Source organism: Bufo bufo, chromosome 5 (genome assembly GCF_905171765.1).
Source record: "Bufo bufo chromosome 5, aBufBuf1.1, whole genome shotgun sequence".
Lineage (NCBI taxonomy): Eukaryota > Metazoa > Chordata > Amphibia > Anura > Bufonidae > Bufo > Bufo bufo.
In genome coordinates this window covers 53,989,239-54,016,866 of record NC_053393.1, presented here as the reverse complement: position 1 = coordinate 54,016,866, position 27,628 = coordinate 53,989,239, and the positions used below count along the sequence as shown (strand labels likewise).

Genomic DNA, 27,628 nt, shown 5'->3' with positions numbered 1-27,628 from the left:
TCTGCCGTACCTTTTAGACAGGAAGATTATCAGGAACGAGTGTTCGTAGGAATGTTCATCCTCAACAATCAGGCAGAGTAAACCCACTATAAGCTTCTTTCTCCCATTTGCCCCTCCACCCGACACAGTTGCAGTGTTTTGAGCAATTGTCATGGCAGCCTTGGAACCTAGTGAAGACCCTCAGGCCTGCCATCTCAGTACTCCTATGGAAGCCCTGTATAATAGACTTGTGACAAAATTTCAATACAGTGCAATAAAGATGTATTGCAGTGTATTGTAAAAGCGATCAAATATTTGCATGATCAAGCCCACTCAAAAAAGTTTAAAAAAAAATGTTTCAAATAAATGTTAAAAATATTTTAAAAAAATACAAATTAAAATATTCAACCTCTGTTTCTCATTTATCATGCAACAAATAAAAACAAAATTGGTACAGGAGCCCAAAATGGTACAGTATTACATTATTTATCGTCGCATGGTGAGCAGTGTAGAAAGAAATATAAAAAATGCACAAAGCTAAAATTGCTAGAAATAGTCAGCTCGTCTCCCAAAATAGAATAAAAAAATTATTAAAAAGTCATATAAAGGTCCATATGGTATCAATAAAAGCTACAGCTCGCCCTACAAAAAACAGCGCTCAAAAAAACACAAATATTAAACATTCCACCCAGCTTTCCCATTTACAGTCAGGTCAATAAATATTGGGACATCGACACAATTCTAACATTTTTGGCTCTATACACCACCACAATGGATTTAAAATGAAATAAACATAATGTGCTTTAACTGCAGACTGTTAGATTTAATTTGAGGCTATTTACATCCAAATCAGGTGAACGGTGTAGGAATTACAACAGTTTGCATATGTGCCTCCCACTTGTTAAGGGACCAAAAGTAATGGGACAGAATAATAATCATAAATCAAACTTCACTTTTTAATACTTGGTTGCAAATCCTTTGTAGTCAATTACAGCCTGAAGTCTGGAACGCATAGACATCACCAGACGCTGGATTTCATCCCTGGTGATGCTCTGCCAGGCCTCTACTGCAACTGTCTTCAGTTCCTGCTTGTTCTTGGGGCATTTTCCCTTCAGTTTTGTCTTCAGCAAGTGAAATGCATGCTCAATCGGATTCAGGTCAGGTGTTTGACTTGGCCATTGCACAACAATCCACTTCTTGCCCTTAAACTCTTTGGTTGCTTTTGCAGTTTGCTTTGGGTCATTGTCCATCTGCACTGTGAAGCGCCGTCCAAGGAGTTCTGAAGCATTTGGCTGAATATGAGCAGATAATATTGCCCGAAACACTTCAGAATTCATCCTGCTGCTTTTGTAGCAGTAACATCATCAATAAATACAAGAGAACCAGTTCCATTGGCAGCCATACATGCCCACGCCATGACACTACCACCACCATGCTTCATTGATGAGGTGGTATGCTTTGGATCATGAGCAGTTCCTTTCCTTCTCCATACTCTTCTTTTCCCATCACTCTGGTACAAGTTGATCTTGGTCTCATCTGTCCATAGGATGTTGTTCCAGAACTGTGAAGGCTTTTTTAGATGTCGTTTGGCAAACTCTAATCTGGCCTTCCTGTTTTTGAGGCTCACCAATGTTTTACATCTTGTGGTGAACCCTCTGTATTCACTCTGGTGAAGTCTTCTCTTGATTGTTGACTTTGACACACATACACCTACCTCCTGGAGAGTGTTCTTGATCTGGCCAACTGTTGTGAAGGGCGTTTTCTTCACTAGGGAAAGAATTCTTCGGTCATCCACCACAGTTGTTTTCTGTGGTCTTCCGGGTCTTTTGGTGTTGCTGAGCTTACCGGTACGTTCCTTCTTTTTAAGAATGTTCCAAACAGTTGTTTTGGCCACGCCTAATGTTTTTGCTATCTCTCTCTGATGGGTTTATTTGTTTTTTCAGCCTAATGATGGCTTGCTTCACTGATAGTGACAGCTCTTTGGATCTCATCCTGAGAGTTGACAGCAACAGATTCCAAATGCAAATATCACACTTGAAATGAACTCTGGACCTTTTGTCTGCTCATTGTAATTGGGATAATGAGGGAATAACACACACCTGGCCATGGAACAGCTGAGGAGCCAATTGTCCCATTACTTTTGGTCCCTTAACAAGTGGGAGGCACATATGCAAACTGTTGTAATTCCTACACCGTTCACCTGATTTGGATGTAAATACTCTCAAATTAAAGCTGACAGTCTGCAGTTAAAGCACATCTTGTTCGTTTCATTTCAAATCCATTGTGGACCTTTTTTTTTTTTCTCTTTATACTCCACATTCTATTGCAGTTTCTCAGTACATTATATGGAACATTAAATGGTGCCAATAGAAAAATGCAATTCATCCCTCAAAAAACAACCCCTATTTAGCTATGTCAACAGGGAAATTAAAAAGTTATGGCTCTTAAAAGGGGGGGATGAAAAAATTCATGCATACGAATTGTCCTTGTCCTTAAGTAGTTTAAAAGAAGAGTGCCCAATACTGTGCCCTGCGGTACCCCACTGGTAACTGTAACCCAATCTACTAATGGTCCAGCATCAACTGCTTTTGAGAAGTCTACACATAATTACAGACTTACAGATGGAAAACTGCATTAGTCACTAATATATTGTTACATGTCATATCATCTGTACTAGAGGGTCCCAAACATTTTTAGTCCAGGGAAATTCAAACCAGTTAGAGAATCCCTTGAGGAACCCAGTTATCCATAAGGCCAACACGTTGCTAGACTGTGGTGGATGTGGCCCATGGTAATGGTAGGAACGGAGCAAAGGCCACTGAAACAGATGGGATCCTAGGTTTCCTAAGAACCCACTGATCTGTACAGACCTTGCAGTTTTGCCATTTATACCTAATTTTAATATAATAATAATATAAATGATACTGTATGATTCAGCTCTATGTAGCTCTTCACTATGTAGCTCTCACATAGTTGCCATGCACCTTAGATAGCCCATGTAAGAATACCTCTGCGATGGTCCCTCTGAATTCTACGTGCTCAGTACGTTGTATTTGTGCTCACATTGATAACTGGCATCTCACTTATTTTCATATTCATTGCAGCTGAAATGTAATCTGGAGTTGGGGGACCCGTTCATCGTTCTTCACAGTATTCTGTGTGCTCGGGGTGAGGGGGAGCTCATCGATGTTCTGGTATTATCTATTGAAAAAGATGACCTAGACATTAAAGGCAGCGGATTCCATGTCTCCTTGGAGTGGATATCTATAGCGTGCAGCCCAAATAACGGTAAATTCTGCAGCGATAACTTTTTGTGTCCTTTGCTTTCAGTAGGTTATGTCGGGGGGAACAAACGTTTGTATATTAGAAGGCTGACTTGTTCTGGTGCTTAAATATTGAATTGCCTCTGCTCATAACAGAGTAATCCTAAAGAGTGCCTTCAGTTTGGAGCTTCAATGCCTAAAATACTATTATGTGCCCGAGGAGGAACAAGCTGGAGAGTGAAGGGCAGCCTTGGGGAATTGGGGGTTGGGGGGCTTTCAGCAACCTATAGGACTTCACTTTGCATCAGTCTGTAGATATGTATATACAGAGTATATGTGATATGATTTAATAGGTGTTGTCCTAACTTTCTGAACTTCCAAACATTCATGTTTATTGTGGGAAAAATAGTTTTATACTTTCGATTCTGCAGTACTTTTTAGACTTAAAGTGGTTCTCCAGCAATTAAGAAAATGAAAATACCTAAATATTACTTTATTATAAATATATTCCTAAATACCTTTCATTAGTTATAATGGCTTGTTTCGTCTAGGAAGCAATCTTTAGGAGAAATAAAATGGCCACCGTCCTATCGGTACACACAGAACCTATCCTAATCACACAGCAGGACAGGTTACTTCACAACACTGAGCTAAAGAGCTGCCTCATCCTCCTCTGCTCTGCTTGTCAAGGATTATGACCCTGAATACAGATAAATTATTCAGTTGCATCTCTGTAGGAATGAAGTTCATGAGGAGACATGAAGTACAGAGAGGATGGACAGGACAGACTGTGGTAATGTAGACTGCATACAAATGCTGCTGCTCATTATCCACATCCCCACCTCCTCTCTGTACTTCATATCTCCTCATGAACTCTCCATTCCTACAGAGATTCAGCTGAATAATTTATCATCTGTATTCAGTTTCATAATCCTTGACAAGCAGAGCAGAGAGGAGGATATGGCATCTCTTTAGCTCAGTGTTCTGAAGTAACTTGTCCTGCTGTGTGATTAGGACAGGTTTTGTGTGGACTAATAGGACAGCGGCCATTTTATTTCTCCTAATGATTGCTCACCAGACAAAACGAGCCAATATAACTGATGAAAGGTATTTGGGAATATATTTATAATAAAGTAATATTTAAGTATTTTCAGTCATTTTATTTTCTTAATTCCTGGAGAACCCCTTTTAAATATTTTTAACTTTACATCTTCTTGCGTCAGCAGAGGGTGCTCCTCTCCAAAGATATGCTAAGTGTTTTAAAGTGTAGGTTCACCTTTTACACAGCATTGGATGATTCTATAGAACAGGGATGCTCAACCTGTGGCCCTCCAGCTGTTGTAAAACTACAACTCCCACCATGCCCTTCTGTAGGCTGATAGCTGTAGGCTGTCCGGGAATGATGGGAGTTGTAGTTTTGCAACAGCTAGAGGGCCGCAGGTTGAGCATGCCTGCTATAAAACATAGTAGTAGACCTCTTCCTTATTAGGGTACTTTCCGGAACCGGCAATACGGACGCAAACTGATGGCATTTGTCAGACTGATCAGGATCCTGATCCTTATGACAAATGCATTGAAATGCCGGATCAGTCTTTCCGGTGTCATCCGGAAAAAACAGACCCGGCATTTATTTTTTTCACCTTTTTTTTCGGTCTGAGCATGCGCAGACCTCTGGGCCGGATCTGGCATTAATGCATTTCAATGGGAAAAAATGCCGGCAAATGTTCTGGAATTTTGGACGGAGATAAAGCAGCAGCATGCTGCGGTATTATCTCCGTCCTGAAAAGTCAATAAGACTGAAATGAAGACATCCTGATGCATCCTGAACGGATTTCTCTCCATTCAGAATGCATGGGGATAAAACTGATCAGTTCTTTTCCGGTATTGAGCCCCTAGGACGGAACTCAATGACGGAAAAGAATAAAGCTAGTGTGAAAGTACCCTTACACCTTATGCATCTAGTTTTTGTTTTTAACATTCTGCTTTATTCCGGAAATAGCGAACGTAAATGGTCACTAACTTTTCACGCACCGTTGCATAAATCAATATTACAAGCAAATGTAAGAAACTTTGTAATATATCTTATCTGAGAAAAATGCCTGTCTCCACTTATCAGTTTCACTCCCTATTCTCGGAGTTAAGAGAGTGAGATAGAATGTCTGCTCACTCTTCCTTCCCCTCTCCATACACTTCTACAGGCAGCATGTAATCTGAACCTTTAGTGAGCCCATGGTCCTTCTTGCTCTTAGTTTGAGGGGAAGTAAAGCCTGATCAGTGGAGATAGAACTATTTTTCTCTAATAAGATATATTAAGTTTTTTTTTATATTCACCTGCACTTTTCATTTATGTAAAGTTTTTTAAAAAGCCAGTGATCATTTTAGCATAAAATCTATAGGTAGATTTAAAGTGTCACTGTACTTAAGCCACATGTTTGGCGTGCCATAGCAACATATCAAAGATTTTGGTCAGTGAGGTTCTGAGTGCTGAGACCTCCACCTATTGCTAAAACGAGGAGAGAGTTCTATCTCCTTGCTGCATCAGACTGGTTAAGTAGAAAGTCTATGAGCCCATATCCTGCAGCGAGGAGGGAATTCACTTCTTTTACCTCCTCCTAGTGATCGGTGGGGGTCTCATCACTCGGCCCCCCCATTGATCAAAACCTTTTTGTCACTATGACATATGAAAAGTTTTGCCAAAGTACAGTGACCCTTTAAATTCACTGTTGTTATAGGTGCATTTCCCACCTTAGAGACCAGCTCTAGTCTAGAGAACAATTGGAATGTGGAACAATTGGGGATAGAGAAGTGGCTGCATGTTCCAAAATAGCTGAAAAACTGCCTACAAAACTCAGCTTTTTTTTTTTCCATAGTTTTTTTTGGTGTGTCTTTTTATGCATTTATTTATTTTTTACCAAAGGATTTACAAAACTGCATTTAAAATTTTCAGTTCATGGTATGCAAAAAAATACACACCGACAGGTTTTCGACGCTTCCCATTCATTTCAGTGGGACGTTCAGCGCAGATTCCGCCACAAAATAGGGCATGATGCTTCTTTTTTACACGTGGAAAAAAAAAAATGCAAGTGCGGCTGTTTTGAGGTATTTTTTTTAGCTGATTTTGAGGCTGAAACTGCAAAAAAACTCCACGTGAATTGGCCCTTAGAACACTTGGCTGTTTTTAGAAGTCCCATAGAAATGAATTGAGCGAGCTGCTCTTACGTGGCCACCTCTCCATTCCTGACGGTGCATGACAGGGCCCTGTCCTCAAGATGGGAGCGAGCTGCAAATCTCTGCCATTTTACCCCTGTGTTCATTATCTTGCTGCGTTAGTCATCGGTTTATCTGCTATTTGTGAGTACATTTAGTTGTAAATGGATCGTAGATAATGGGATGAATCATTTCTCCGTATGCGCCTGCATTAATCTCGCCATTGTTTGTCTACCCCGTGCCCCGACCCGACCTTCAGCAGATGGTGGCTTCAACTTCTTCGGCCTTCTGTAACTTTCCTGTGAGTCATCCCTGCCTCCTCTCTTGTTTTTCTCTATTTCTTTAATTTTAACAGATTATTATATTGTTCTATTAAAAATTAATGTGATTTCTATTAATAGATGCTGACACTGAAATACATACTTTCTAATACTAATAGGATTTTTATTATTTGCAACAATATTCATTAAAATTTTTCCTTTTAAATAGCAACATTAAAGGAGTTTTGAGGGATACTGATGGTTTATCCTCAGGATAGGTCACCAATATTAGATCGGTGGGATTCCGACACAATCGCACCCCCCGCAGGTCATTGTTCGGGTTGCAATGGTGTCAGAATCTGACCAGTCTGATATTGATGACATATCCTGAGGATGGGTTACCAGTATCTAAGTACCCCTTTCTTTTCTCTTGTATTTTACAGCATAGCAATAGTGTATTTAAAAGATAATAAACTTTGTAACATAACTTGTTAAAGAAAAATGCCTCTTTTCATTCTTACCAGACGCCTCTTGCAGCCTGTCCCTGGCCATAGTGCTCAGAGACATTAACAAAGAGACATGAAAGTTGTCGAGCTTCTCTCTGAGGGATCATATTACATAGAGCAGAGCTTCAGAGAGACTATGAGAGAGGGAGATGGAGACAGAGAGAGAGAGGGAAGATGGAGCATTATGGAAGGGGGAAGAAGTGGAGGCTGAATGAGAGAGAAAAAATAAGAATGGGGGATAGAGCCGAGGGGGGTGAAAAGGAAATGGAGCCTGAGGGAAGGGGAAGGAGGAGAGGTGGAGCCTGAGGGAAGAGGAAGGAGGAGAGGTGGAGCCTGAGGGAAGAGGAAGGAGGAGAGGTGGAGCCTGAGGGAAGAGGAAGGAGGAGAGGTGGAGCCTGAGGGAAGAGGAAGGAGGAGAGGTGGAGCCTGAGGGAAGAGGAAGGAGGAGAGGTGGAGCCTGAGGAAGGAGGAGAGGTGGAGCCTGAGGAGGGCGGAAGGAAGGGAAAGTAGAGCCTGAGGGAGTGTAGAAGAATGGAAGGAGCCTGAGGCAGGGGGAATAATGAAAGATGGAGCCTGAGGATTGAGGAAAAATGAAGCCTGACGGAGATGGTCCGAAGGGCAGATGGAGCCTAAGGAGGGGGCGGGGGGATGTGAGATGGAGTGTGAATGGAGGGGAAGGAGAAGAGGAGATGGAGCACGAGGAGATGGTGCCGGAGGGAGGGGGGAAGCAGATGGAGCCTGCTGCTTGCTCATCCACAGTTCTCTTGGTGAATATAGCTGTAGACAGACTGCCGCTTCTGATGTCTCATGATGGAAAAGATGATTGATCATAGTATTGAAACTGGGAAGTTGTGGGCAGCGCATATATGAGATATACCGGAATCCACTGTTAGTTTATTATAGATCCCCTATACTACACCACAGGAGAACCGACAGATACTCTATACTACACCACACAGGAGAGCCGACAGATCTTCTATACTACACCCCACAGGAGAGCCGACAGATCTTCTATACTACACCACACAGGAGAGCCGACAGATCTTCTATACTACACCCCACAGGAGAGCCGACAGATCCTCTATACCAGGGATCAGCAACCTTCGGCACTCCAGCTGCTGTGAAACTACAACTCCCAGCATGCAAATATGCTCAGCTATTCTCAAAACTCCCATAGAAGTGAATGGAGCATTCTGGGAGTTGTAGTTTCAGAACATCTGGAGTGCCGGAGGTTGCTGATCCCTGCTCTATACTACACCAAACAGGAGAGCCGACAGATCTTCCATACTACACCACAGGAGAGCCGACAAATCTTCTGTACTACATCACACAGGAGAGTCGACAGATCCTCTATACTACACCACAGGAGAAATGACAGATCCTCCATACTACACCACACAGCAGAGCCGACAGATCCTCTATACTACACCACATAGGAGAGCCGACAGATCCTCTATACTACACCACAGGAGAGCCGACAAATCTTCTATACTACACCACACAGGAGAGCCGACAGATCCTCTATACTACACCACATAGGAGAGTCGACAGATCCTCTATACTACACCACAGGAGAAATGACAGATCCTCTATACTACACCACAGGAGAGCCGACAAATCTTCTATACTACACCACACAGGAGAGTCGACAGATCCTCTATACTACACCACAGGAGAAATGACAGATCCTCTATACTACACCACACAGGAGAGCCGACAGATCCTCTATACTACACCACATAGGAGAGCCGACAGATCCTCTATACTACACCACAGGAGAGCCGACAAATCTTCTATACTACACCACACAGGAGAGCCGACAGATCCTCTATACTACACCAGATAGGAGAGCCGACAGATCCTCTATACTACACCGCAGGAGAGCCGACAGTTCTTCTATACTACACCACAGGAGAGCCGACAGATCCTCTATACTACACCACAGGAGAGCCGACAGATCCTCTATACTACACCACACAGGAGAGCTGACAGATCCTCTATACTACACCACAGGAGAGCCGACAGATGCTCTATACTACACCACACAGGAGAGCTGACAGATCCTCTATACTACACCACACAGGAGAGCTGACAGATCCTCTATACTACACCACAGGAGAGCTGACAGATCCTCTATACTACACCACAGGAGAGCCGACAGATGCTCTATACTACACCACACAGGAGAGCTGACAGATGCTCTATACTACACCACACAGGAGAGCTGACAGATGCTCTATACTACACCACACAGGAGAGCTGACAGATGCTCTATACTACACCACACAGGAGAGCTGACAGATCCTCTATACTACACCACACAGGAGAGCTGACAGATCCTCTATACTACACCACACAGGAGAGCTGACAGATCTTCTATACTACACCACACAGGAGAGCTGACAGATCCTCTATACTACACCACAGGAGAGCTGACAGATCCTCTATACTACACCACACAGGAGAGCTGACAGATCCTCTATACTAAACCACACATCAAAAACTGATGTTTATGCATTTTCATTTTTCTGATCTCTTATCTTTTCATTCGTTCTCTTAAGTACTGATAATTGCTTTCCCAAAGGGTACAGCAGATATACATAGGAACTTGTAGGCTGCGCACGAGGATGGAGGTCCGCCAAACAAGTGTGTTGCTTCCACTGGGCTCTGAAAGTGTTTGTGTGTTCAAGTGTTTAACTTAATGTACTTTTCTCATTAATTAACTGGAGAATGGTCTGTGTGAAGGCAAGAAAGCACAGAGAGCATTTGTACTTAGTCATTAATGATGTACTCTGTGGGTAGATGACCTCCTATGTCTGGTTCAAACCTTTTCTTCTGGCGTCTTGGCTCTGAAGTTTATGCATTTGCCCACAAGTTGTTTACTAGGTTAGCAGGAACGTTTTAGTGTTATTATACTGAGGCACACTGGTTCTCATACCTGGGCACAAAGTTACTTGAAAAAATTCTTGCATGATTACAGCATGTGGTTCTTTGGGTTGGTGTGGAGGAGGAGGGTCGCCAAGTAATCTTTTAACCATTTATTTTTATTGCTTGAATGTTGTTTTTAAAAAGATTTTTGTGTGTGTGTTTTTTGTCAGTAGAAAAACATTCCTAACTGTACACTCTCCATTATAAGCTACAATCTCAGAATTTATGCAATTTTCTATTTTTCATTAACATCTGACATCTCATAACGTTGGGTCAGACGTTAACATTGGTTGAGGCTCAGTCACTTGGATCCCTACAAACAAAGGCCTTAACCGTTAAGGACTCAGCCCTATTTCACCTTGAGGACTTGGCCATTTTTTGCAAATCTGACCAGTGTCACTTTAAGTGCTGATAACTTTAAAACGCTTTGACTTATCCAGGCCATTCTGAAATTGTTTTTTCGTCACATATTGTACTTCATGACACTGGTAAAATGAAGTTAAAAAAACTTCATTTTTATTTATAAAAGAATACCAAATTTACCAAAAATTTGGAAAAAATTGCAAGTTTCCAAGTTTCAATTTCTCTACTTCTATAATACATAGTAATACCTACAAAAATAGTTATTACTTTACATTCCCCATATGTCTACTTCATGTTTGGATCAATTTGGGAATGATATTTTATTTTTGGGGGATGTTACAAGGCTTAGAAGTTTAGAAGCAAATCTTGAAATTTTTCAGAAATTTTCAAAAAACGCACTTTTTAGGGACCAGTTCAGGTCTGAAGTCACTTTGTGAGGCTTACATAATAGAAACCACCCAAAAATGACCCCATTCTAGAAACTACACCCCTCAAGGTTTTTGGGCGATTATCTTAGGTAGGGTCTCCTTTTTTGTGGGATGAGATGACGGTTTGATTGTCACTATTTTGGGGTGCATATGACTTTTTGATCGCTTGCTGATACACTTTTTGTGACATAAGATGACAAAAAATGGCTTTTTGTACACCGTTTTTATTTTAAAAAAATTACGGTGTTCATCTGAGCGGTTAGGTCATGTGATATTTTTATAGAGCCGGTCGATACGGACGCGGAGATACCTAATATGTATACTTTTTTTTTTTTATTTATGTACGTTTGACACAATGATTTCATTTTTGAAACAAAAAAAATATGTTTTAGTGTTTCCATAGTCTAAGAGCCATAGTTTTTTCAGTTTTTGGGCGATTATCTTGGGTATGGTATGATTTTTGCGGGATGAGATGACTGTTTGTTTGGTACTATTTTGGCGTACATGCGACTTTTTTGATCACTTTTATTACCTTTTTTGGGAAGTAAGGTGGGCAAAATTTCTATTTCCTCATAGTTTTTATTTTTTTATTTTTATGGCGTTCACCGTGCAGGGAAAGTAACATGACTGTTTTATAGATCAGGTCGTTACGGTCGCGGCGATACCTAATATGTGTAGTGTATTTTATTTTTTAAATTTTTATTTTTATTATTCAGTGATAAATGTGTTTTTATTTTTTTATCTTAACTTTTTTCACTTTTTAAAAAAAAATTTTTGGACCCAGACACACTTTGTTCTTGAAGATCCAGTGGGTCTGATGTCTGTATAATACAGTACAGTACACTATATAGGGTATTGTTCTGTATTTTACTTACACTTTGTCTGAACAGATCTATGCCTTTGCACAGATCTGTCCAGCACCATGGACAGCAGGATGCCTGAGAAGACGTCCTGTTGCCATGGGAACCTTCCCCGTCTGCTCAGTTGTGGCCACAACTGCGCAGACGGGGAAGGGTAAGGAGGGGGGCTCCCTCCCTCTGTGACCCCATCCTGTCGGCGGGCTGCAATGGCACAGCAGCCCCCCGATAGGAGAGGGAGGGAGCCCCCTCTTACTGTTAACTTTTTCCATACAGTGGTCCGTACGGACCGCGGTATGGAAAGGGTTAAACATCTGACATCACAGCACAGATGTCAGCCGTTTATACCACCCGCCGCCATAAAATCATTCAGGGGTGCAGGGGGGGTGAAAAAAAAGTTATATGGGGCATTTTAAAGTTTGATCCCCGCGGTCCGATCAGAATCGGCAGAAAGCGCAGCAAACCGCAGGTCTGAATTGACCTGCGGTTTGCTGCGATCGCCGATACGGGGGGGTCACATGACCCCCCCGGCGTTGTGACAGGATGCCCGCTGAATGATTTCAGCCGGCATCCTGTTCGGATTAACCCCCGCAGCGCCGCAATCTCAATTTAAACTCATGACGTACCGGTACGTCATGGGTCCTTAAAGGGACACTGACAGGGCCAATAAGCATATTGAGGTATATATATGGCAGTACAGGTCTTATAATGGGTATTACAATCATCTAAGTATCCCCCCTGTCCACATTATACATACAGTAAACTTAAGTTTTATAACCTGCTCCAACGGTCTTCAATCTGCCCAAGGGGCGGTGTTTCACCTCTCTTGCGCCCAGCCAGCCTCCCCCAACTGCCGCTTTGAAGCGCCGCCCAGCTCATGAATATTCAGTTTGCTGGGCGGCTTCTGCGGTCCCCGCTCTGATGCGCTGCGCTTAACAGTGCCCTGCGCATGCGCCGGATCTTGTGAAGTCGGGGACAGTAAGCGCCGCCCAGCGAAGTGAATATTGATGAGCTGGGCGGCGCTTACTGTACCGGACTTCACAAGATCCGGCGCATGCGCCGGGCACTGTTAAGCGCAGCGCTTCAGAGCGGGGACCGCAGAAGCCGCCCAGCAAACTGAATATTCATGAGCTGGGCGGCGCTTCAAAGCGGCAGTTGGGGAGGCTGGCTGGGCGCAAGAGAGGTGAAACGCCGCCCCTTGGGCAGATTGAAGACCGTTGGAGCAGGTTATAAAACTTAAGTTTACTGTATGTATAATGTGGACAGGGGGGATACTTAGATGATTGTAATACCCATTATAAGACCTGTACTGCCATATATATACCTCAATATGCTTATTGGCCCTGTCAGTGTCCCTTTAAGGACTCGGGAAACATGCCGTACCGGTACGTCATGCGTCCCTAAGGGATTAAATCTTCTTCTGTGTTTTAAACCAGTTCTGAAGATGTTTTGGACACGTTACCACGTGTCTTTGTTTTGAGAATATATGGGTACAGTGATAGACCACAGGAGGACTGGTTTCTTACATCATAATGCAACCCAACCATAACATGGCCAGTTAGGTCCAAGCAGCCATGTACCACACTTGAAGGTGATAGTGGAGCAGATCAGTTGATGCTAGGGTGGGGTACATAGCCGCACATTTTCAACCTCTGTATTTCTTCTTAAATTAATTTCCCACAGTTGACATGTATCGCCTATCCACACCATAAATGTCAGATGGTTGGACCCTACTGAAAGTGTATATTCCGTCTCCATGCACCTTGATTCCTTCCTTTGTCCCCGAAGACACGCCTGGAGAACTTATCAGTGACACAAGCAGTATGATGTCAGTAACAGTTCTATTTATTGCTTGTCATACAGGCCTTATATATATTCATGCATACATACAAGAATAGCTGCAGCTCTCATTACAATAATAGCAGTTCCTTATACAGACAGGCAGCTCTTGTTATAATAATGCTGACTAGAAACTTTTCCTTATTCAGACAGGAGGTAAATGTGTATATATAGTCACCCTTCAATATGATGTCACCCAACCTCCTGTCCTTCATACAGATTATACAGCTAATTCTTTTTAACCCTTCAATCCCCTCTTAATTCATTAATATGACTTATCTTTTCTCTCTCATAGAGCGGTAAGTAGCATATGATTGTCCAGGGTCTGTGGGTTTTGGACACATTACACAAAACATCTGTATGAGGGAAGGAATACATTGGATGCAACATATGACAATCAAGGAAGCAATTATTATTATAATACTGATCAATAATGTTCTAAACAAACTCAAATCCGGCAGCCAGCTCAATAACCAGTCCCACCAAGAGGATGACTCAACATCTTTCCTGATATTATTAGCAATTTCATGTAACGCTTGAATATGGGACTGGATTGATCTGGAATGATCAGATAAATTAAAGCAACACATTTCTTTAAAATCTTGACATCCTATATTATGTTTAAGTAACAAATAATCTACAGCAAATCTAGTTTCTAGCACTGCTCCTCTTATGCCTTGTATATCTAAAAGCATGTCTGATAAGGCGATAGAGGTGTGATTCAGAGATTTAGCCACAAGTCACATGCAATAGAATTTATAGTACGAGTATTATATATAGCCAATCCAGGCACTCCTAATATAGAGGCACCCAAACGTGTATATTCTGTACGGCTGAGAAGGGGTAAAGTAGAGTCACAGTCTTCTGATAAAGTCTTGGTAACCGATCTGTAAGCTCTCCTGATAGGGGGTTGACTGGGAAGAGCCAAAGTCAGCCTGGATAACGCACAGGGACCTCCAATAACATTATCAGGAATGTAATTGTAGGTGCTGTTACCACAAGATAAAAACCATCCTTTAGGGAGCATTATATTATAGGTAAAACTGGGAGTCACAATGGTCTTATTACAACTCATGGAATTATCCAGGGAGCTAGCCAGCCTACTATTCTTTTTACAAGTGTCGTCAATATAATCATATACACTATTCTTAGGTAATCCACTTTTTATGTCTCTATTATCACAATATAAAGTCATATCCTGGGAAAGGGTAAAACAAGTTTCTGCTGTAGTCACGTTAATAGTAGTTATTCTAATATTATCCCTACTATTTCCTAATTTCTGACACTCCCCACAGAAGTCATACAAGGGAATAAAAGATTGTGTATTGTTAGCCTTCGACCAGACTTCAAGGAGGGATTCATCGGGTGTAGGCACAGCAATAACACATGTTTGTATAAGATCCCGTGGGCTTTGTAAGTCTTTAAGGCACAATGAACTAACATTTAGGGCATTTGCCATCCTGACTATACTATTCTGTTCAGAATAAAAGGGGACGGGAGCCAAGGGATCCTGCTCCTGAGCTCTTTTATATACTGACCGATTATTTGGTGCGCCGCAGAAGAAACTCATCTCCTCTGGGTGATAAATACATGTAGTAATAAGCCAGACTGGCAAGAAAACACAAAGATTAATAATTATTAGCAGACAAACAAATCTCCCAGAATATTGTGGGGTCATCATCTTCAGCCTGTGGCAAGGCACTTTTCAGGGAAACTTCTTCTGAGTTCCCCTCTTTGTTCAGGGAATTCACACCTGCTTCACCCTCTTTATCTTTGTCTGTCACCGGAGAATAAGCCTCAGGGACCCTTTTTATCCTGCTAGCGTGAATCCAGATTGGAGCCTCTTCTGTCAGAATCGCTGTTCTGGTGACTGCTACCACTCGGGTGGGTGGTCCAAATGGGAACTCAATCTGTTTTCGTCCTTTTGCCAGGCGCTGGACTATCCCCACGTCTCCTGGTTGGAAAGGATGCGTAGGTTCCTGTGGAGAGAAAGGAGAAACACGAGCAACATCTCGTTCAATTTGATCTAAAGTTTTCTACAAGTTTCCTCACATATTCTGCCTGTACTACTTCTAGATCCCCTTTTTCTATCACAGGGGCCTTTGGACCCCAGGGAGTGGGGAAGGGTCTTCCCATTAGGACCTCAAATGGTGAGTAACCAGTATTCTTATTAGGCTGCATCCTAATTTCTGCTAGGGCTATAGGCAAGAACTTTTTCCAATTAGTGAATGTGCCTCCAGTAATTTTCCTTATTTTCTCTTTAATTGTTCTATTCATTCTTTCTACTACCCCTGAACTTTGCGGGTGATAAGGGAGGTGGAACTTCCAGTCAATCCTAAGGGCTTTGGAAAGCTCCTTACATACCCTGAATGCAAAAGCTGGGCCATTATCTGAGTCAATTTGAACAGGACACCCCCATCTAGGGATGATCTCCTGTAACAAAATTTTTACCACAATTTGTGTGGTTTCATTGGTGGAAGGAAAGACCTCCGGCCATCTAGAGAACAGATCCACAATTACAAGGGCATACTCCTGCTTTCTTCCTGTCTTTGGGATATGAGTGAAGTCAATTTGTAAGTGAGTGAATGGTGAAGTTGGGTAATTCAGATGCTGGTGGCCTTCTTTGAATTATTTGGGTTGTTTCTGAGACATATAATACACTGCTCAAAAAAATAAAGGGAACACAAAAATAACACATCCTAGATCTGAACTAATTAAATATTCTTCTGAAATACTTTGTTCTTTACATAGTTGAATGTGCTGACAACAAAATCACACAAAAATAAAAAAATGGAAATCTAATTTTTCATCCTATGGAGGTCTGGATTTGGAGTCACACTCAAAATTAAAGTGGAAAAACACACTACAGGCTGATCCAACTTTGATGTAATGTCCTTAAAACAAGTCAAAATGAGGCTCAGTAGTGTGTGTGGCCTCCACGTTCCTGTATGACCTCCCTACAACGCCTGTGCATGCTCCTGATGAGGTGGCGGACCGTCTCCTCCCAGACCTGGACTAAAGCATCTGCCAACTCCAGGACAGTCTGTGGTGCAACGTGACGTTGGTGGATAGAGCGAGACATGATGTCCCAGATGTGCTCAATTGGATTCAGGTCTGGGGAACGGGCGGGCCAGTCCATAGCATCAATGCCTTCATCTTGCAGGAACTGCTGACACACTCCAGCCACATGAGGTCTAGCATTGTCTTGCATTAGGAGGAACCCAGGGCCAACTGCACCAGCATATGGTCTCACAAGGGGTCTGAGGATCTCATCTTGGTACCTAATGGCAGTCAGGCTACCTCTGGCGAGCACATGGAGGGCTGTGCGGCCCTCCAAAGAAATGCCACCCCACACCATTACTGACCCAATGCCAAACCGGTCATGCTGGAGGATGTTGCAGGCAGCAGAACGTTCTCCATGGCGTCTCCAGACTCTGTCACGTCTGTCACATGTGCTCAGTGTGAACCTGCTTTCATCTGTGAAGAGCACAGGGTGCCAGTGGCAAATTTGCCAATCTTGGTGTTCTCTGGCAAATGCCAAACGTCCTGCACGGTGTTGGGCTGTAAGCACAACCCCCACCTGTGGACGGCGGGCCCTCATATCACCCTCATGGAGTCTGTTTCTGACCGTTTGAGCAGACACATGCACATTTGTGGCCTGCTGGAGGTCATTTTGCAGGGCTCTGGCAGTGCTCCTCCTGTTCCTCCTTGCACAAAGGCGGAGGTAGCGGTCCTGCTGCTGGGTTGTTGCCCTCCTACGGCCTCCTCCACGTCTCCTGATGTACTGGCCTGTCTCCTGGTAGCGCCTCCATGCTCTGGACACTACGCTGACAGACACAGCAAACCTTCTTGCCACAGCTCGCATTGATGTGCCATCCTGGATAAGCTGCACTACCTGAGCCACTTGTGTGGGTTGTAGACTCTGTCTCATGCTACCACTAGAGTGAAAGCATCGGCAGCATTCAAAAGTGACCAAAACATCAGCCAGGAAGCATAGGAACTGAGAAGTGGTCTGTGGTCACCACCTGCAGAACCACTCCTTTATTGGGGGTGTCTTGCTAATTGCCTATAATTTCCACCTGTTGTCTATCCTATTTGCACAACAGCATGTGAAATTGATTGTCACTCAGTGTTGCTTCCTAAGTGGACAGTTTGATTTCACAGAAGTGTGATTGACTTGGAGTTACATTGTGTTGTTTAAGTGTTCCCTTTATTTTTTTGAGCAGTGTACATCGTGAAACATAAGATTGTACCTTTGATCTAAGACCTGGTATAAAAAAATCTCTCTGAATGAGGTCAGTGGTTGCCTGTGCTCCCCTATGGCCAAGACCATGATACTGTGCAATTAAAATCGGGGCACTTGCAACTGGGATACATGGCTTCCCCTCTTTGCAGAGAAGACCCGTATTAGGGTCTTGTACTGCACCTACCGACTGCCATTCCATTTTGTCACTACTGGTAGCCAAATCCTGGAGGTTGAGTAATAGATCGTCAGTAAGGGTAATGTCTGGAACTAGGGAAGGCATTTGAACTGTTGCTGCCGTTCTAATAGCAGCCTCCTTTGCTGCCTGATCAGCCAGGGCACTCCCTTTAGCTATGTGTGTTTGGAGTCCAGTATGTGCCTTACAATGGATAATGGCAACTTTGCTCGGTAATTGGATGGCGGCTAGGAGATCATGTACTAGGGTGGAATGTGAGATTTGTCTCCCATCTGCAGCTATGAAGCCTCTCCTCTGCCAGATTACCCCATGATCGTGTACAACCCCAAAGGCATACTTGGAATCGGTCTATACATTTACATCATTCTCCTCAAAAAGACAACAAGCTCTAGTGAGGGCAATCAGTTCAGCTGCTTGGGCTGACTGAAAAGGTATAGGATTCGATTCCAGTATAACATCAGGGAGCTGAACCACAGCGTATCCTGCATGATAAGTGTTGTCATTAGGGCGGGAACAGGATCCATCCACAAAAATATCAGGTGCCCCTTCAATGGGTGTGGACTGTAAGTGAGGCCTAGGTGAGGTATGTTCATGTATAAGTTCAGTACATGCATGGGGAGGAGGCAAATCATCCTGCTCTCCCTTGTATCCAAGTAGGGCATTCAGTATAGTCATTGGACTGAATGTGGGTGCTGAGTATTTGATATGAAGTTGAGGATTAGATAGCAACAAAACTTCATATCCACTCAGTCTTTGTGGTGACATGTGTTGCGTATGTATGTTCTTCAATAGGGCCTGAACATTGTGTGAGGAATGCAGAGTGGTGGGATGACCTAGGGTGATCGGCGTAGCCATCTCAGCGACCATAGCACAGGCTGCCAAACTCCTGAGACACACAGGCATGCCCTGAACCTGTACGGGAACCACTTTTGAGAAAAAAGCAACAGGGCGGTATTTACCTCCATGATCCTGCGCCAGGACTCCTGCCATGGTTTTACAATTGTCCCTGGCAAATAAGTGAAACTTCACTCCATAGTCGGGTAGGCCGAATCCAGGACTTGAGACCATTGCACATTTCAAATGACTAAAAGCTTGTAACATGTCATCAGACCATTTAATGGAGTAAGGCATCTCAGTATTAGTGGCTTGTCTCAGAATATTATCATAGTAGGAACAATCAGCAATCCATTGGCGGCAGTAACCAATCATGCCAAGAAAGGTTAACCTGTCTTTCTTGGTTTGTGGGCGGGGCAGACCCAGAACGGAGGTAATTCTGGCATGGCTGATTTTCCTCTCACCTTTACTAAGAACAAAGCCCAAATACTCAACACTGTCCATACACCATTGTAATTTCTTTCTAGAAACTTTGTGACCACATTCACATAACCACAGTAGTAAACTAACACAGTCTGCCTGGCAGGCCTCCCGAGTAGGACTACATATGAGGAGATCGTCCACATATTGTAGAAGGACAGAACCATGAGGGGCAGTCCAAGGGTACAGTGTAATTTGGAGGACAATGGAATAGACTACTGGGGAGTCTACATAACCCTGAGGCATTCTACACCAAGTATACTGGCGAAATTTAAATGTGAAAGTAAAAAGTGGCCGTGTCTCCTTGTCAACTGTGACAGAAAAAAATGCATTCTTTAAATCAATAACAGAGAAAAACTCTGCATGGGCAGGAATAGCCGATAGCAGAGATGGTACGTCTGGGACCACAGGGGCTATAGGTATGATCTGTGCATTTACCGCTCTAAGATCCTGGACAAACCTAAAGGTATTATCTGCCTTTCTCACTAGATTAATAGGTGTATTATTGGGGGAGATAATTTCCTCAATTACCACTGCCTCTACATAAACTCAATCCCCTTTTATTTTTCTGGGGAAAGGGGGTATTGTTTAATATAAACAGGTGCAGCGCCGGGCTTAAGCATTGCCTTATATGGTGTACAAGAGATAAGGCCAACATCTTGGTCAGTTTTTGCCCAAACCTCAGGAGGTACTGGATCAAGTAGCGGATCCTGAGGTTGGCATTCCAAATATAAAAAACAATTATCCTTTGGAACATGAATGGGCATAACTGAGGATGTGACATGTAGGGGTCCCGTCCTGCTAATCCCCAGCTGCAACTTCAACAGAACAAACAAATCTCTCCCTAATAAATTCACAGGACAATTTGGAATGATCCTAAAACTGTGTGTGAACATTGACTGGTGCTGGTATGGATATTGGATCGAGAGGGGAGGAGTTTTATAAGATCTGGTCAGTTTTCCATTAATTCCCACAGAGGGCTCAGCATCCTCTCTTGGACCACTATAATTAAATCCTCACATATAGTACTACTAGTAGCACCAGAATCCACAAGAAAAGGGAGAGGGCGTCCCTCTATGGTTAACACAATCAGTGGAGATTCCTTATAGTGGTTTGTGATGAGAGTGAATGCTGGGACACAGTCCCCCGGGCATCCTCATTGTTATGTCTGCTGCCCCCAGGCTACAGGAAAACGAGGGGTACTATTCTGGGGCTGTGGCAGTGGTGGGGGAAGATCTCTGATCTGAGCTTGTGGGTAAGGTTGGGTGCCTCGAGCTTGGGTATCATTTGGGGCAGGTTGCCTGAGTGGGTAGGGGCATTGACTGATCCAGTTCGGAGACCATTTGTTTAACAGTAAGCTGGAGATGCGGCTGTAGATTGGTAAGGAAAGTCTGAATGAGCATAGAATGCATATTATCCTGAATACTCATTCCTGCCTCCAGGGTCCAAACCTCATTGAACCTCTTCCAAAAGGCTATAACAGACTCTCCTGATTTTTGTCTACAGGCTACAGCAGTTGGCAATGAAGACCTAGTCTGAAAACACCTCTCCATTTCACACTTAATTTCTTCCCACATTGTGTCTATGCCTGCCTCAGTATTTAATTTATAATTACCAGCCGGCGTATTCGGAGGCTCTATAGTGCTAAGGGAGCATTCACACGAACGTGTTTTTCTTCCGTGTCCGTTCCGCGTCCGTTCCGCAATTTTGACGGACAATGCACGGACCCATTCATTTCTATGGGTCCGTGAAAATTGCGGTATGCCTTTTATTCTCATCCGTGTGCTGTCCGTTCCGTGTCCGTTCCGTGTGTCCGTTCCTTTTTTTTAGAACATGTCCTATACTTGGCCGCAAATCGCGGTCCGTGGCCCCATAGAAAGTCATTGGGTCCGTGAAAAACGGATAGCACACGGAAATGCATCCGTGTGTCATCCGTTTTTAACAGACCCCTGGACTGATAACATTCTAGGAAACCCCATTTCAGTCCCATTTCAGTTTTTTGCGGACCGTGAAAAACGGATGACACACGGAAGCACCACGTCCGTATTATATGGACTTGCGGAACGGAAAAGGAAAGATAACTGAAGACCTACGGAACACACGGATCCGTGATTTACGGACCGCAAAACCAACACGGTCGTGTGAATGCTCCCTTATAGAGGGGACCTTACTCCAATCCCAGGGGGAATTATGTCCAACTATCCCATCTATTATAAGGCCTCCTGTGTCAGACATCTCCCTTTACAAGCTCTCCTCAAATAATGAAACGTCCCAGATGAAGAGGGTTCAGGGCAGTGTTTAACAATCTTATTAATATCATCTATGTCAATAGCTTTCCTTAACAAGGTGTCCCCTACAGTCATAAAAGGTCACTGTCCACATAACAATGAGGTATATGAGCAGGTGTGGGAAAAGACTTTTGTGATCTAAGGCGCATGGGAGCTATGACATCCCAGGCACCAACAGCACCAGCCGCCGGGTCCTGACCACTTTGATCAGGCATAGGTTGTGGCAACTGCGGAGGTGGCTGCAGGAGCTGGGGAGCTGTAGGTGGTTGGATGTTAGTAGCAGTATATGCAGCCAGTAAAGCTAAGTCATCTTTTGAAAGGGACGGATATATCTGTGGGATATTACCTAAATAGGGAGGAGGGGGCTTCTGCAGTGAATCCCTTGTCAATTCTTTTTCTAACTCATGTTTCTTTTAATATCCCTTTTGGTTCTCTGCCTTCTGTCTGTGAACCGTCTTATTTGGTCTATCATACCAGTATGGTGCATAAGTAAGCCAATTTTCCCCTCCCGTCTGCATATACTGCATATCCCACTGGGGGTCTGGACCATAATATGGGTAAGCTTCATTGTCACCCAACCATAACCCTTTTACCATGTCCATATGGAAGGTGTCATTAGCCCCTTCCCGAGGGAACGAATTTATACTCCTTATTGCCTCTGTCCATCCTGCCATATTATCCACCCAGGGAGTAACTAAATAATAATCAGTCCCACAGACCCGGGCTACATAATCCCTACATGTTTCTCCTACATTCGGAGGGGTGGAGAGACCTTACCTTGCTTTGCACCCATTACTTAAAACTTAATTGAGATAGAGGCAAAGCAAAACTTCCCCAGAACTGACTGAACTGTACCGTGAAGGACTTATGTCTATGCACAACTTCCTTCTCAACTGTCAGTTAGTATAATCCCTTAAAATAGTTACTTGCGTTCACCAGCTGCTGGGTTAGAAGGTCATCCAGGACACACACAATAAAGTTAGTACATTTTTCACAGCATTAGTTGCTGCTTACCTTCAGCATAAAAATTACTTAATGCTTCATAACATCATAACATAACATAAAGCATAAGAAATCGACAGAAAAGAAGCAACAGACAGGGGGTGACAAGAGAAATCAAGGTGCAGTCTATATGAAGTCTTCCCAAAAGAATTCCTCTGGTAAATCCTTCCCCAAAAGATATATCTATTAAATACTTCCCCAAAGAATTTAGTTGGCCAGGAGTCTATTTACAGTCTATCTTCCCTAAAGACAGACACCATTTTTTTTCATTCTATCTTGCCTAAAAATAGTTTCCAATCCTTTCAGAGTGTCTAAAGCGGATTCAAAATAGAAGCAACAGAAAATTTTACGGAAAGCATCGGAATGTCCCCAGTCGTTAGACAGGAATGTTCCGTTACTTACCGAATTCCTGTATTTTCTATTCCACGGATGAGCTCCCAACTGAAAAGGTAATATTTCCTTATCAATGCACCTTGATTCCTTCCTTTGTCCCCGAAGACAGGCCTGGAGAACTTATCAGTGACACAAGCAGTATGATGTCAGTAACAGTTCTATTTATTGCTTGTCATACAGGCCTTATATACATTCATGCATACATACAAGAATAGCTGCAGCTCTCATTACAATAATAGCAGTTCCTTATACAGACAGGCAGCTCTTGTTATAATAATGCTGACTAGAAACTTTTCCTTATTCAGACAGGAGGTAAATGTATATATAATCACCCTTCAATATGATGTCACCCAACCTCCTGTCCTTCATACAGAATATACAGCTAATTATTTTTAACCCTTCACCTACCTCTGCAACCCCATGTGTCTTACCTCGCTACAGGACTGCAGTGAGGAGGAGCAGTGGTCACACATGCACCCTGCCGCTCCATTCAATGACTAAGGGGGCTAAAGGAAATGGTTAAGATCTCTACTTACCTGGCTCCGTCACTTCCATTGGTTGTGAATGGACTTTCAGGGCACATGCTGGACGCTACACTATTCAAACTCCTCCTGGGGCCCCAGCAATCAAAAATGTATCACCTTTCCTGTGGATAGGGGATAAATGTCTGTTACTGGAAAACCTCTTTAAAGGGGTTGTGTCACAAAACATATTCTATATTTTTCAAACCAGCACCTGGATCTAAACACTTTTGTAATTACAAATTTAGTACAGGCACTGAGTTATTCAATAAAATGTATCTGTATCGCGCCACCTGCTGTTTGTTTTTTTCCTTATTTTTTTATCTGTCTCACTGAGCTGGTTGAACGTTCTCAATTTAAATCTTCAACTGCCACTAGCCATATGTTCTGTTAGAAGCTGTGGCAGTTACAGGGAGAGACCTGCAGCAGAAAGGACACATGAAGATAATCTAGCAAAGCAATGAATGGGGAGATCTCTGGATCCATGTGAGTTACAGGGCTGGTTCTAGCTTTGTTCGAAAGAGATTGTCATGTCCTATATGGTGTCTAATTTTCTTGAGGACAGGTCATCAGTTCCAAAAAAAAACACAAAACCCATTTAATGCATAGATAATGGGAAACTAGAATTGTACATCTGAACCTGACCAGTAACACACATGGAGGACACTTATTCTCTGTACACTGGCCTGGAAAAAGTTGTAAAACTGGGCAACACCCTACTTGTACAGAATTGTGCAATTTTTTTGGGCCGGTTTTGTCCTGCTCACCACTTTTCCAAAATGTGGATGGGGGGTGGGGCGGGGGGACCCCAGGCATAGCCAACCCAGAACATTTATTATAACCGACGCCATAGATTATACCTGCAATCTACACTAGCTCTCTTGCTGGCATAGACTTCAGTTCTGTCTCATGGACCTGCAGAGTTGCACCACAGTTGTTAAGACGTGTGCAACTCTTAATAATTGAGGTGCATCTGACTTAGTAGTGGATAGATTAAAATCAGCATGTAAAATTCCAGTCTTAATAAATGCCCCAATACAGGCTTGTTCTGTATTCCTTGATTTAAGGGGTTGTCCACTTTCTGGTTATCGCTGACCAATGTGTTCATGAGATGATTACATGACACTTAATAATATAGCCTTTATTAAAATTCTGCACCATTTTCTATGCCCCTTATTTACAAAGTCTTTTCTGATGTTCTCATAGAGGTCCTGTCCATAAAATGGCCACTGATGGAAGGTCATGTGACCATGATGTGATGTCTCCTCCATTCAAACACACTGCACCTGCACTAAACTCCCAACAGAACAAGTGCAGATGGCAGGTGCAGTGTATTTGAATGGAGGAGGCATCACATGGAGGTGATTTGTCTGGTCACATGACCCTTCATCAGCAGCCATGTTATGGACAGCACATGTGTGGACAGCACAAAAGTCTTGGCAAACATTCGGGCATATCTTATGAAATATAGAAAATGGTGCAGAATTTCAACAAAGGTTATATTAGTAATTGTCATCAAATCATCTGAAAAATTCATTGGTCAACAGTAACCAGAAAGCGGACAACCCCTTTAAGTAAACTACTCTGTAGCTACAGTATGGCTGCCCATAGGGAGTCATTCCACATTCACTCTGCTTGCTTCCTATGTTGTGTAAGAAGATACAAGGAATCATCGTGGATGATGGGTACGTGTTACCGAGGTTCCTGGCCTCGTTGGAGTAAGAGCCGGGTTTTATGTGTCAGCAGCAGTTGCTGTTTGACACCTTGATACTTAGTATGACTTGTAATAGCTGATCCGGGATGACTCTTACTGGGAGTAGTCAAAGTGCTGGGTGGGTGACTACTCCCTATGTTCCAGGCCGGGTTTTGCCAGGCCTAAAAACCAGCCAGCACTGCCAGGTGGGGAGGATTACCTCCGTCTGACAGTGGAGCTCAGGAGGTCTGTGTGCTATGATCTGAAGGCTGTGATGGGATCCGCGGCTTGAGCCGGGCTGGAGGGCTCAGACCCCTGTGAGGTTGAACAGGCCACATAATGCTTGCCTGTGGACTTGGCAAAGCTTCACACACTGTTGGGTGTCTGTAACACCCAGGAGAAAAGGTGACTGTTTTGTATATGAACTTTTCATGTGTGTGAACGATCACCAAGCAACTTGCGTTTTTGTTTTTGCTTTCACTTGTGAATAAACACTGATGTTTTGAACCAAGAACTTGTACTTTGCCTCTGTGCTGCACCCGCTAATCCTAACTACCAGAGCGAATCCCCACATTTGGTGGACTATGCGGGCAAGCGCAGTGAGGCTGGCGTGAACTTCGATATTTATTTTTTGTTTGCATTTTCGGGCACGGTTGTATGTCGTACATCAAACCAGTGGTATTACAACCCGTACCCCACAACAAAATGGAGGCTGTTGTGAAGGCCCTCGTGGAAGCTAATCTACAGCAGCGAGAGACCAACCTGCACCAATGGGAGGCTAATAAGCAACAGCAAGAGACTAACCAGTTGCTGCTGCTGCAACACGTGATGGCTTTGCAGACAGCAGGAGCAACCCCAAGCATCCACGATGCCCGGAAAGCAGTCCGTGCAGCGATCCCGAAGATGACACCCGCAGACGACATCGAAACCTACCTGGTGATGTATAATAAAGTGGCCACCGGGGAAAAGCTGCACCAAGACCAGTGGTCTCCTTTCCTGGCATCAGAGTCCTAGCGCGTATATTTCGACTTGCCGGACGATCAAGTGGCCGACTACCCGAAGGAAAAGGGTGAGATTTTGGCAAGACTGGGGGTAAATGTGTTGATGCGGGCCCAGCGGGTACATCAGTGGGGGTTTAAGCTGGCTGAGCCTGCGAGACTCCAGTATTATGACTTACTCCACCTTTTGCAAAAGTGGCTACAGCCTGATGTGCTGAGTCCCACCGCTATGCTGGATAGACTATTGGCTGACATATTCTGGAGGGCGCTGCCACCCCCCTCCAGCTCTGGATCGGCCAGGTGTCTCCTGGAAATGGTGGACCTGGTGGAACGCTATAAGGCCACTAAGAATCTTAAGGGACGTTCTTTTGGGAGGGGGGCAGGTAAACCCCAGAACTCCCCGCCCCAGGCCCAACGGTATGAGCCGGTGAAACCCACCTGTGAGGCTCCCACTGTGGGCCAGACTCAGGTAATCTGCTGGCGGTGTCAGGAACCTGGTCATATAATGGCTGAATGTCCCCATCGGGTTTAGCCCATGGACACTAATTGTGCTTACCGTCAATCACTGTATGCTATGAAACTGTGTGCCACAGGTACCCCGGAGGCTCTAGACCACTTGTGCCAGGTGGAAGTGGGAGACACTCAAGCTGAGGCACTGCTGGACTCGGGGAGCTTGGTGACCCTTGTAAGAGCTACCCTAGTGCGGTCTGCTGAGTATACTGGCCGGAAAGTTGGGGTGATGTGCTTTCACAGAGACTTAAAAGACTATCCCACAGTGCTGGTGACTAACCACGGTAGCCGGCAGGTGGACCCACGAAGTGGCAGTCGCTGCAAACTTGCACTACGAACTCATAATAGGGACAAACTTTCCGGGTTTCCCGGCCCTATGGCCAGTTGTGAGAGTGACTGGTACCCCTGAGTCAGGGGTGAGCCCAGGAGATTGGCTATGTTCAAGAGCACGGCCAGAACCCTGGGAACCTGAGGCCGAAGGGCCAGCAGTAGAGGTGACTGCCACCTCGGTGGAAGAGGGGGAGACAACTCTGCGTAGGGTAATATTGGGAGACGTTGGGGAATTGCCACTGGGGCCTGAGTTGGCAGACCTAAATGTCTCCGGGGAGAATTTTGGTGCAGCCCAAAGCCGAGACCCAACCCTATCCCGGGCTTGGGAGAATGTGGTAATAGTTGATTGAGTACCCCAACAACCTGGTGCCGAGTCGATATTTCCCTGTTTTGTGGTCAACCAGAATATGCTATATCGGCTAAACCAGCTGCAGGGTGAACCCATTGAACAGTTGGTGGTGCCCCAGGCTTATCGAAAACTCGTGTTAGAGGTAGCCCACCAACATGTTC

The 27,628-nt window shown here is 43.9% G+C and overlaps 1 protein-coding gene across 2 annotated transcripts in view; it reads left to right on the top strand.

Annotated features, from left to right (window-relative positions):
* Positions 1–27,628, top strand: part of NUDCD1 (NudC domain containing 1) — a 1,097,680-nt gene that overhangs the window by 969,250 nt on the left and 100,802 nt on the right. For both annotated transcript variants that reach the window (XM_040434250.1, XM_040434251.1), the window contains exon 4: positions 3,084–3,267. In XM_040434250.1, coding sequence (XP_040290184.1) covers positions 3,084–3,267 — 184 coding nt within the window. The remainder of the gene's footprint in view (positions 1–3,083; positions 3,268–27,628) is intronic.